The following is a 13,361-nucleotide window of genomic DNA, read 5'->3' on the forward strand; positions in this document are numbered from 1 at the left end:
GAATCTGCACCACACCTCTCAGTAAATATAAGCACTTAAGAACAACAAAGCAGTAGAACTTGATGTAATTTCCACAGAGCTTTTACAAGCAGCGCCAACGTTATCAAGCGAACTGATTTATCCGCTCATAAAAAAGCCTGGGCCACCGAAAGCTTCCCCGATGAGTGGAAGATCGTCAAGCTCCCAAAAAAAGGAAATCTTACAAAGTGCAAAAACTGGAGAAGAAATTGCGTTCTACAAGCTGTTGCAAAAATAGTAGAAAAAGTCATACTGGAACGCATCGGAGAACAACTTGAGGCCACACTCGATGCCGAACAAGCAGGATTCCGCGCTGGATCCTCCTGTATTGATCATATCAACATCCTGCGGATCATTATTGAACAGTGCGTTGAATATTGATCACCACTACACCTGCTGTTCATGGACTTCGAGCAGGCCTTTGATAGCGTTAACAGGGAGTATATCTGGTTAGTTTTGTGGAGGAGAAGCATCCCAGAAAAACTAATTTAAATTATTAGAGCAGCACATGATGGATCCAATAGTCAAGATCTGTACGATGCAATGGTAGGTTGTCAGATGATTTTTAAATCTGAAGCGGAGTCAGACAGGGCTGTATTTTGTCGCCAATATTTTTTTTTTGTTCGTGATAAGCGATGTACTGCGCTCAGCTCTGTCAGGTTGCATTACGCGAACGATGTTTGCTTACTCCCTCGTAGAATCATGGATCTCCATTAAATGACAACAAGTGTGTAGAGAAAAGCAGAAGTTGTAAGTCTGAAAATTAGTTCCGGTAAAACAAAAATGATCAGCCTTGGAACCCGACCATCCTCTCAAATAAACATTTTCTAGCAACCGGTGGAAAAAAAGGAGATCTTTCAATACCTCGGAAGTATCGTTTCCATCGAAGGCGAAACCGAACAATACGTCATCAAAGCAAAAGCGGCGTTTGGTATGCTGTCAAACATTTGGAGGAATAAATCTATCAGCTTAAGAACAAAGCTACGACTGTTTCGCATAAATTTCGAATCTGTGCCTCTTTATGGGTGCAGCACTTGGAAGGCTACATCAGCCATTACAAGAAAGCTGCAAACCTTCGTGAATAGATGTCTTCGTAACATCCTAAGGATTTTCTAGCCAAATCGTATTTCAAATGAGGCCCTTTATAAAAGGACATGTCAGGAACCTATAGAATCTGTAATACGAAGCCGTAAGTGGCAATGGATTGGAAAACCGCTTCGAAAGGTAACGACTGCATAGCAGGCCAAGCAATGCAGTGAAATCCCCTCAAACAAGAAAATAGAAGAGCGAGAAGCACATGGCGCAGAATTGGAGGGAGCTGAATCACATCTCCAGAAACCGAAAACGATGGCGGGTAGGCGTGATAGAGGTCCCCTATGCGCTTTAAAGGGTTCCCAATAGACTTAACAGGTCTGAGGACCTAAGTAATAAGTAAGTAAATTAATATGATATTTAGCAGTCGTTCTACACTCAAGTTATTAGTATTGAACGGAAGAGATAACAAAAGGCCTTACACCAAATTAAAAACCTCAAATGCAATGCTTTGACTAAAGACCTTTTAACATAACGCCAAAGAATTATCAACTTTAAGGGAAAACAATACCAAGCTACTTTTCGTAGGTGTATATATCTTTTTCCATTTTGCACACTTCCTTTTTTTTAAACTTATGTTAGAAAAATTAAAAGAATTAATTAAAAACATAAAGAATTGGCCTTAAAATTATGAAAACTGTTTGTTTCTGTTTTTATTTTTTAAGGAGTTTTGATGAGAATAGAATTAATGAAGTATGTATGCATGAAAGTTTGTGCTTATGATTTTATGTGTGAATACGAACAAAAAACCAAAATTTTTAATTAAATTTTAGTTATAATGTTATACTTCAAATGAAATGATGAAATACACAATTATATAAAAAGGTAATTTTTAGTCATAGTTCAAAAACAAATTAAAAAAAAAAGAAGAAGTGATTTTACAAATTTTACAAGAACAAAACTAATTAAATATACAAAATTAGTATAAAATTACAACTTTTACGGATCAAAATTATTCATTTAACACAAAATTTAAAAAAAACTTATTTACAATTTAATTAAAAAGAATAATAAAAAAAACTTTAAAAAGTGAACAAAACTATAATACAATATCATAACACTAAGAAGGGTCAAATCCACTGTTTTACTTTCATATTATATAAATATGTATTCAACTTTTCATTTTAATTTAACTGATTTTTTTAAAAATTTATTATGTATACTAATCCAAAAAATGTATTATTTATACACATTATCTAAAAGCAACTAAAGTATAACAACTCAATTTAATATAAATAATTAAAACATAATTTAAAAACTTAAATTTTTACATAATCATTTGAAATAGCTTTCGGAAGTTAAAATTCAATGGGTGGATGGACCCTAATAGGCTTTTCACACCAAGTCTAAACCCCAGTTTTCGTGAAATAATCGTTTTTTTTTGCCGAAAACCTACATTGAAAACTCAAATTTTTCTATACATTTTTAATAAACCGCAAGTTTTCGTGAACCACAAGTTTTATATAAACCTCTCGAAAACTAGAAAATCATGGAATTCGATAATGATTCCATTTGTAATAAGTCCTGTTGCTTGTTGCTTTGGGCTTCTACTTATTGGAAATGGGTAATTTCTCACTGAATTTTTCAATTTTAAATGTTTAAACAGCTTTCTTTGTTTAAAAATTAAGAGATTTGGATAAGGGGACGTTTATATCCATCAGTAAAATGAAGTTTACATTTTGGAACATGTTAGAGCTTTATTTTCAGCAAAAGATAAACCAATTATTTTTTCAAACAGAAGCAAATAATTTGAAGCTACATTTATTTCGTAAATACATTTTTAAAATTCAAATAATTAAATTAAGTTTTTGCCAAACAACTGGTTGCGAAATTCCAACAAATTTTAATTTTGTTTTAGGGGCGAGTTATAATTATCATTGAAATTGATCGGGAACAATTTTTGAATCGATATTTGATGTTGTTTTCCTTTGATTAGAAATGAAAATTATATACTGATCGATCAGAAATCACACAAAGTTTTTTATTGATAAACAAAAGTGTAATTGCACATTTATTTTTCTCTAAAATTGTATTTTCCTATTTTCCCGACGGAAATTCATTTTCCTGAACAGCTGACACTTTTATGTTCAGAAGTGAAACGAATCGTTCCACTGATTTGTGTTCCGATTTCACACGATTCCAATGACAGATTTCTGTAAACATTTTTCAGTACATTTCAATCAGGAAATTTTGTTCAATGACAGAAATTATGAATGATAGCTATAAACGACCTGTCAAAAATTCCAATGTTTTTTTCAATGATGAAAACTAATGATAGCTTTAACTCGCGCCTTACTGATGGCGTTCCATATCTGTCTATTCCGATGGTATAAGTAAAAAATTTCTTCTAAAAGTTCAATACCAAAGTACAGAGACTACACTATTCCAAAACCAAAATTTGAAAACAAACTTCCAGGTATCCATTGCATACAAGGATGAATGGGAAGACAAAAACTTCTTAGATGACAAAAGAATTAATTTTTATACAGATGGATCCAAGACAAATGAGGGAGTTAGAAGAGGTGTGTACTCAGAACAGCTTAATCTAAACATCTTCTTTTGCCTCCCTAATCATGGTAGCGTCTTCCAAGGGGAAATTTTAGAGATCAAAGAGGTTCTCTCCTGGCTAAGAGAAACGTTGTAACAGCAGTGTCCTAGCTACGATATTAAAATAGTCCTATGCGATTTTAATGCCAAGATAGGAAGGGAAGACATCCTTGGTGAAATAATCGGGAAAAACAGCCTGCACGACAACACTTCCGACAACGGATTTAGGCTCATAGATTTTGCTGCGGGTGAAACGTCATGGTAGATAGTACGCGTTTTCCACACATCAAAATCTAAAAAGGAACTTGGAGTTCTGCAGATCAATCTACCGTCAACCAGATTGATTGGATGTCCGAACTTTCCGAGGAGCTAATATCGACTCGGACTCGTAGCCAACGTAGCACTTCGGGTTTCCAGACCCAAGGCAAAACAGGGAGGTGCTGGGAGAAGGTACAACGTCGAACGGCTACAATCGCAAGAGATCACCAAATCCTTTTCCGACCGAGTTACAAGTAACCTCTCTCGAAGTTCTCTGCCTCCAACACAATGTATCGAAAACCAGTGGCAACATTGCCAAGATGCAATCAGAGAAGCCGCCTCTTATGTACTGGGTTTCACACAGCCACCAAGAAGGAACCCCTGGTTTGATAAGGAATGTCGGCAGGTAAATGCAGCCAAACAATAGGCACGCAAAGCGGCCGGCGCGGCGCAGCATAAAAGGATGAGAGCTGCTTATGAGCTTTATGAGCAGAAGAGGCGAGAGCAACGGCGACGTCCCAGAAGGAAAAATAGAGGGCATGAGAAGCGTGCGGTCGAAGATGTTGAGAGGTTTAAAAGCAGGAATGAAGTTCGAAAGTTTTATGAACAGGTGAAACGTAATTCGCAGGTACATAAACCTAGAACCGAAGGCTACCACTTCTGCAGACTGCACAAACTATAGAGGAATCAGGCTACTTAATATCGCCTACAAAAATCTTCTATGCCGTAATATGTGAACGTGTACATCCCATCGTCAACAACCTGATAGGTCCTTATCAGTGTGGTTTAAGACTAGGAAAGTCCACAGTCGATCAAATATTCACATTACGGCAGATCCAGACTAGCATATGCTGATGACACTGACATAATCGGAAGAAGTCAGCGTAATGTCAATGGGGCTCTTGTAAGTATTGAGGCAGAGGTGGCAAAAATGCGTTTAACGGTTAATGAGGGCAAAACAAAGTACAAGCTGTCGTCAAGAAAGGACATACAACACCGACGTCTGGGTCAAAACGTCACCATCGACAGCCGTAACTTTGAGGTAGTCAAGGACTTCGTCTACCTAGGCTCCGCTGTAAACGCAGAAAACAACACCAGCGCTGAGATCAAACGCAGAATAACTCTTGCTAACCGCTGTTTCTTTGGGCTAAGCAATTGAGTGATAAACTCCTCTCTGGAGGGACCAAAGTGTTGTTATATAAGACCCTTATCATCCCCGTCCTGCTATACGGTGCAGAAGCATGGACTATGACAAAAGCGGATGAAAGCACCTTGGGTCGGTTCGAGGGAAAAATTCTTCGTGCGATCTACGGTCCCGTAGGCATTGAAGGGGAGTAGAGGAGAAGATGGAACGAGCTGTACGGGTTGTACAGTGACGTAGGCTTAGCCAGATGGGTAAAAGTCTAACGACTAAGATGGCTGGATCCGACCTGGAAAGTATTCGAATTCACACACACAAGAAGGCGGATCAGTGGGCGGGCACAAGTGGAAAGTGACCTCACCCAACTTGGAGCGCGAAACAGGAGACATCTAGTTAGGGACCGAGCTAGATAGAGAAGTTTGTTGGTTGAGGTCCTAGTTCACACAGGACTGTAGCCCCACCTTAAGTAAGTAAGTGGAAAATTTTAGACGATTTAGTAAAATAATTTACCTAATTTTTTACGATTTTAACATCTTACTCTCTCTTAACATTTTCCTAAAGTTAACATCACAAAATGGTTAGTTAAACTTTTATCAGTTTGCTTAATCCATATGACATCTGTACAATGGTTCTTATAAGAGCAGTGGATGAAATGGTCCAGTCAACAGTTGGGAATTTCAATAAGTAGGTCCGTTTAAGCGTATTTGCTTTGTTTATTTTCACGAACTGTCACTTTTTAGACATGTTTGGATATTCTTGTTTAGATAAAAGTTAATTAGCAATTTACTTGAAAACATGAAAAGGAATGTTTAAAGCTTTGGACTTTAAACATTAATTAATTTTGTATTTTGTTTTGTGTTTTTTGTTTTATGTTTCTGTTTTGTGGAGAAAATTGTCGATTGAACTTTTTTAAACAATTTACCGCATTTAAAAACGAAGTATTAAATTGTTCTGAATTAAATTTAATTAAAACATTCGTACTGAAATATTTTCGTTTTCAATTTGTGTTTATACAAAAAGTGTCATTTGATTTGCTTTTCTTTTTAATTAAAGTCGATATCATTATTGGATTGTGAGACTTTTGGAGTTAACCTACTTTTTTTCCCAACTTGTTGTTATACAAAATGGATTGACCTAATAGTCCTTTCTGTTAATTAATTTTAAATCTCGTTCATGAGATATGGTTCGAACGCAAATAGTAATTGAATTTAGAATCTTTCGAACTTGAAACATCGCGAAATGTTCAATTCGAAAAATTGGACCAATTACATTAACTCCTAATGGGAATATTAAAATGGAAAGCTATAATCAACTTAATTTCTCTTTCAACCGAGAGAAAAACAAAAACATAATCTACAAAACAAATAAAATAAACTAATTAAATACAAAATTAAACGTTAACAAGCTATAATATACCTCCGATATTTCTATTTCTATGTATATAATTTTAAAAAACGGTTTTTCTAATTTAAAACAACAATTACAATATTAGATACTCCGAAAATTCTATTAATTCAAAACGTATTTAGATCCGAATTTAAAACAAATAACTACAAGATTTGTATATTAAACGTATCTAATGGGTCAAAAAGGTAAATGTATATATTCTACTTAAAGACGGAATTTAATATTTAAAGAAAAAAAAAAGTTTCTTAAATTTACTTTATCATGATCTTACATAATGAGAATTCAAAAATATGCAGAGGTATGTTTTTTCAGATAATCAATGTACCTATAACAGTTTTTTTGTGTGTATACATATGCATTTTGATAATGTATCCAATTAATTAGACACAGATGCATACTGGCTGTAATAATCGATCGATATAATGTATATCTTTAAGATATACTCATGTATATTATAGATATGTATATAAATATGAAAATATTTTTGTTTTTTGTTTTGTTTTAACAACTATTAAAAAACAAGTGGATAAAAACCTTCATTCCATATCCAACTGATCTGATTGGTCCTCTCACCTGGTGGTTGATCGCTAATTTGATTTGTCAATTTGTTACGAACTAATTTGAAACAACTTGCTACGTTACGTTTGATCCATTTTGAAAAACGCGAAAATCTATTAAAGGCTTCAGCGATTTTATTTGTATCGTTGTCTGCGGTTGGCGCTGATAAACTGGATGAACCGAAATTGGACAAAAGCAAGGCTAAGAAAAGATTCAAAACCTATAAGAAAGATAAAATTAATAATGTTTTTTTTTTTATTTTAAGAATATGGTATGGATCTTTATATAGAATAAAATACTTACGACTAGATTTCCAATAACGACTGTAGCTAAGAAGAATGGAATACATGACACATCGCCAACGTACATACAATCCCACATGGATTCAATCCATTCTCCACATAAGACACGGAAAACAATCATAAATGAATGCATGAAATCGGTGAAATTCCATCGCGGAAGATCTCCATCGGGAAATCTATCTTTGTGGTCTAAAAAGTTAAATTAACAAGGATATGATTTATTAGTTCATACATTCATATATCCGGAATATAATACAAAAATTATTGTTTAAAACTAGTATTATGAAAAGTGCGTGTATTATAACATATTTAAAGTTTTGATTTATTAGCTTGTCCACACTATCTTGCAGAATTATTGCGACAAATGTTTCCAAAAATATTCAAGTTTGGCCAATTTATATTTCTTAGATTTTGAGAATTTTTTCAGACGGATTGAACTAGCGATCAAATAAGCTTTACATTTCTTTTCATTCTTTTTTCTTAAAAAGGTGAATCATACAAATTTTGTTCTCAGACATCTAAAATGAGATATTTGTATGAGAAATTTCGTTTATTTTTCTGAGAATACAGAAAACTCCGAGATATTAGAAATATAAACTTGGCAATTCACTGGTCGACAGAATTACGTTATTTTTTCTGTTGCAATAGCAAGATAATACTTTTTTTAAGGGATTAAGATGTCCAAAATTGGGGTTTTTAAGCCTAAGTACAAACTAAACATTTAAAGCATTAAAGTATCTTACTTAGATTCTAGAAATTCTTATTAGTTATGGGTCTGTATTTGAATCCATATGAATTTTTGAGAAAAACATGAATTTCATACTTTTTTAGTTTTGGAAAATACTTTTCGGACCTAATTTTTAGCGCCTATTTCGAATCCAAACTCTAATTTAAACTGTTTGCTCAAGTTTTAAAACATTATTTTTATGTGTTACTATATTTCAAAAATTTGATATAATACAATTGTTTACACAACACATTCGTTACAAGAACCAAACAAACTTTCAAACCGTTTCGCCTTTTTCTATAGAAAATCCGTTTGTCGTTTCTTTTAGGTTTTTGTAAGAAGGTGAAATCTAACAACTTTTGAAGTTTTTTTTTGAATATTATGTGAAATAATATAAATATTTCAACTTAGTTTTGAAGAAAGGATTATAGATTTGAAAAACCATCACGGATTTTATTGAAAAAAGCTACTTCATAAATTTAGATAGCTTCGAAATGTCTTATATACGGGTTTATAATTTTTTTAAACATTGATATTTTAAAAACCTGACGTTATACATTCATTTTGAAGTTCGATTTAATTTAAAATCGATTAGAAAAGTGCTATGTTAATGCCAGTTCGAAAACCTTGTCGACCAGTGTTATGAATAGTTTCTTTATTTAAAATAAATACTAGTCTTTATAGCTGTAAAAACTAAATATAATTTTTAAATTTATTTTAATTTAAAATTTGAAAAAGTATTTTATGCATTCATTCCTTGACATCTTTGAAATATATACGCATTATTACAGGAAAAATATGTGGAAGACATTTTAACCAACATTTCAAATGAAAATAATATACGACTATTTTGTATGATTAGGAGACCAAAAGTAATGTGAACAGAGTGTTAGTATTTTAATTTTTGACGTATTAAATATCTTATTGTACAAAATGAACTGTCAAATTAAATGATATGGTCTTTTGAATATTTTGTTTATTCTGATTTTGACATAATTTTGTTTGCATTCTATGAGATAGTGTGACAAGATTTTGGGAATCATTGACTTGAAAAATATCTTGTCTCTTATGAGATTTTAAATTTCACATTGATAATTTTATATCTGTTTTTTATCATTCTAATTAGTTATTAGTGTTTAGTTTTTTTCGCAGTCAAAATTACCCCTGATATTATTTTTAGAAAGTTTAAAGTGATTAAGTTGAATAGAAAAGGATATAGAAAAGGAGTAAGAAGATTGAGAAAATATTTCTGTGCTGGGCATGCAAAATTTGTGTAAGAAGCACACAAAATATAAGAGATAAAGAATTATAAAATCTAGAGAAAATAGAATTACCTGTGAAACAGAGTGACAAAACAACATTTAACTTATTATAATACTTCTCATTTAAATTAAGGGCCTGATAGTCTATTATAGCACCTAATATTATAATTATAATGAAAGAAATAACCGCTCAATAATTTAACTCCAATGCAAGGCTTTAATTTCCAAAAAAAAAACGGGGCTAAATAACTTATTAAACTAAGTCGCATATATATATATTTTTTTTTTTAATTCTTTGCAACAAACTTTGTTGTCCTTGCTGAACATATCTACCTATGGCCAGTTTCACAAAGGGATTTTTCTATTGATTTAACCCTCAATTTGGCAGTGAAATAAATTTCACAATGTTCGTACAAATGTTCAACTGAGTTCAACTAATACTTCCAGTTTGAACTGCAGTTCAACTTGGATACCCTCTTAATTCAAACAAGGGCAGAATGGGCAATGTTGTGATAGCTAAACATTCATCACAACAGAATACCTAGTGATTTTCTCACAGATATGACGCTACTGCTTATATAAATAGAGCTAATAAGCACTTCGGTCCTGTGGCATGATGGGCTGTCATGCCAGATTTCTTGGGCAAAGACACTCTATATAAAGACCGGAAACCAATCTGCCATTCTGGTTTGCCCACAAGATTGTACTAAGTAGAATACACTTTCCAAATCAATAAAAAGCTATAACTGTCTGAGCAAATCATTTGTTGTATTATGTAAAGAAAACTTGAACAAAATATTAGAAAAAATGTAAAACATTGTTTTTTATAAAGTTTTTTTTTTAACGGGTACCTACTGCTTCTTGCGAGGAAAGCATTACTAACAAATTTTTCTATATATAGTGAGAGTAGTAAAAGAAAAAACAACCATGTCTTTTTTCGGTTTTTATATTTTGTTTACAGAACATTTAAAGTGCTTCAATAGACTTCCACGGTATTGTGTTAGTCTTTTTTTCTCAATATTTTGTTCGTGCTAAACTACTAGATCCATTCATAACTCCACGTCCTAGTTGACCGTTTTGTTTAAATTCATTCCATTTTTTACTTTTCTCACAATTAGCTTCCAAGTGTAGAGAAACATCGAACAATCGGATTAGAATTCAATTTAATTACCATGTAATGGCTGACACACAAACACACTTCGGCTTCGCCTGACGTTTACGGGTTCAACCATATGAATTCAATGCATGCTATCACAATGGCTGCGTTCAATATCTTGTTGGATAGGGTATTTTGGATAGTTGGATTTTTAGATACCTTGTTGAATGAGTTGGATAGCTATATTGAGATAGCTTACAAAACATTAAAAACTACTTTCCGTTGTTCACAAAAAGCAGAGAAACATTAAAGCTTCGAATTAAAAACAAAGATCATAATAACCTTCTCAAATTTTTTTTTTTTTTTTTTTTTTTTTTTACACTTCAGAATTTCAGAAAGTAGTAAGCTTATAGCAAGCGTCAAACTACGATCAGAGGCTCATCATAAGTGCATGTGTTAGTTGTTAGTAAAAAATAATACAAATATAGCCTAACACACGCACAAATACAAAACAAAATTAGCATTTAACTATTACAGAACAAAAATTACGATAGTGGAGCACTGGTTCTAAACAATGATTTTAATCCCACCTTATTTAAATTTAAATCTATCGATGAACAGTTTAAGTTATATAAAATGCTCATTCGACTTAAAGCTTCATTCTTGCCATAGTTAGTTCTATGGAAGTCAATATGTATAAAATCAAACGTGCGCAGGTGATGAGTTCCGCCCCGGTAATTCAAATGTACACAAGATAGCAAATAAGGTGCATCAATTTCACCATTAATGAGTTGATGAAAAAATACTAAGTCATTATTAACACGCCTTTGGTGGAGAGATTGCATTTGAAGAAGTAGAATACGATGTTCATAGGGAGGCAGATCATAGGGATCTTCCCAAGGAAGACCTTTTAGAGCAAAGCGAATGAAATTATGTTGAATTGATTCAATACGTTTTCTATGAATTTCGTAATAGGGAGTCCATACCTGCGAAGCATATTCAAGATGAGGACGAACATGGCAATTATACAAAGAAAGGGTAACATAGGGATCATTGAACTCCTTTGCCCAGCGTTTTATAAAACCAAGCATAGAACTTGCCTTATTAACAATAACATTGATGTGATGTGTAAACTCTAAGTTGGAACAGAAATGTACACCTAAATCTTTAAATGTGGAGACACGACAGAGTTTTTGCTGTGATATACAGTAGTCAAATACGTTACTGATTAGTTTTTTCGTGAAAGTTATAGTCTGGCATTTTAAAGGGTTGAGTAAGAGGCTATTTTTCCCACACCAAAATGTGAAACTATCAATGTCGGCTTGTAAAAGAATACGATCATGGTTTGACTTTATTATTTTGAAAATCTTCATATCGTCAGCAAAAATAAGAAGTTCACTTGAGCGTAGACATGACGATACGTCGTTAATAGACAGGATGAACAGAAAAGGGCCAAGATGGCTTCCCTGGGGAACACCAGATTGAGCAACGAAAGGTTCAGAATGACAATTTCTAAATTTTACCTCGTAGGATCTGTTTTCAAGGTATGACTTAATCCAAGCTAAGAAAAATGGTGGAAAACCAAGAGCCTTAAGTTTAAATAAAATAATTTCGTGGCTTAGTTGGTCAAAAGCTTTAGAAAAGTCAGTGTATACACAGTCAACTTCATAACCTTGTTCTAAAGCGTTTGAACATATGTTTGAGAATGTGAGGAGATTAGTAACGGTTGATCTTTTTTTCACAAAACCATGTTGCTGTTCGCAAATGATATTTTTACTAAAATATGCTACGCTTTCACAAACAACTTGTTCAAATACTTTAGGAATGCAAGAAAGCTTTGCAATGGGCCTGTAGTTGCTTATATCCGACTTGTTACCTTTCTTGAAAATTGGTGTAAGAAATGACTTCTTCCATATACTGGGAAATTTGCCTGTTTTTAGGGAAAGTTTGAATAAAAACGTAAGGGGTTCAACTAAAACATTACTACACTTTTTTAGTACTATCGGGGGAATACCATCAGGACCGGCTGAGCAGTCATCATTCAACGTAGATAAAAAATCAAGGACCGTACTCTGTAGTACAGGTATGTGGCTACAGCTAGTTTGCGAAAAAGTGTGATTATTATGAAAATATACTTTATCAACTTCTTGAGGGCTATTAACAAATGACTCACGGAAATTCGTCGCGAAAGCGTTACAGATATCAAAAGTTTTATCTAACGAAAGGTTCTTGTAATTGAAGATAACTGGAAAGCCATCTGATTTTTTCTTTGAGTTTACAAAATTCCAAAATTTTTTAGGATTCTCTTTCAAAGAGGTGCCCATATCAGTAACATAACAAGCATATAAATAATTAGAAAGAGATTTAAATTGGTTAAAGAGTTCAACATAAAAAGAGAAGTTGACTGGAGACAGAGTTTTGAGATACGTTTTCCATGCCTTATTTCTTTTGTTACGCAGTAAACGCAATTCTTTCGTGTACCAAGGATGGCTAAAGTTTGTATTTCTTGATTTCTTTATCGGTACATTTTTTTCAAAACAACAATTAAGGATCCTATAAAAAGTTGAAACTGCTTCGTCAATGTTAGAAAATGCTAGTGTATCAGCAATTCCAGAAATGGTTAAATCTTCAGACAACTGCTGGAAATTGGCTCTTCTGAAATCAAAATTATATAAGCAATCAAAAGAATTACTGTGATTAGTAAGGTGATTACTTAAGTCAAAAAAAATGTCCAAAGGGGGGTGATATTTGTCAATATTAGTAATTCCTGATCTAGACTCTAGAACAAGAGTACTAATAGCGTCAGAAGAAAAGACTAAATCGAGAATTCGATTTTTTGAGTTTTTAATACAGCTTGTTTGCTGTAAGTCAGTAAGAAGGACTTTATCGAGAAGAGATAGTTCCATTTGTGAAGAAGAAGGAGAGGCTTCAAGGCAGGATTCGTCTTCGGATG

The 13,361-nt window shown here is 33.1% G+C and overlaps 1 protein-coding gene across 50 annotated transcripts in view; it reads right to left on the reverse strand.

The window, feature by feature from the left end:
* Positions 1 to 13,361, reverse strand: part of LOC129953640 (sodium channel protein para) — a 190,266-nt gene that overhangs the window by 49,360 nt on the left and 127,545 nt on the right. For 34 of the 50 annotated variants that reach the window (XM_056066929.1, XM_056066955.1, XM_056066938.1 and 31 more), the window contains exons 21-22: positions 7,325 to 7,512; positions 7,037 to 7,241 (exon numbers count right to left, since the gene is read on the reverse strand). In XM_056066929.1, coding sequence (XP_055922904.1) covers positions 7,037 to 7,241; positions 7,325 to 7,512 — 393 coding nt within the window. Of the gene's footprint in view, positions 1 to 6,997; positions 7,242 to 7,324; positions 7,513 to 13,361 lie in introns of all 50 variants that reach the window. The other 16 variants (XM_056066914.1, XM_056066930.1, XM_056066921.1 and 13 more) reach the window with 1 other exon arrangement.

Source organism: Eupeodes corollae, chromosome 1 (assembly GCF_945859685.1).
Source record: "Eupeodes corollae chromosome 1, idEupCoro1.1, whole genome shotgun sequence".
NCBI classification, from domain to species: Eukaryota; Metazoa; Arthropoda; class Insecta; order Diptera; family Syrphidae; genus Eupeodes; species Eupeodes corollae.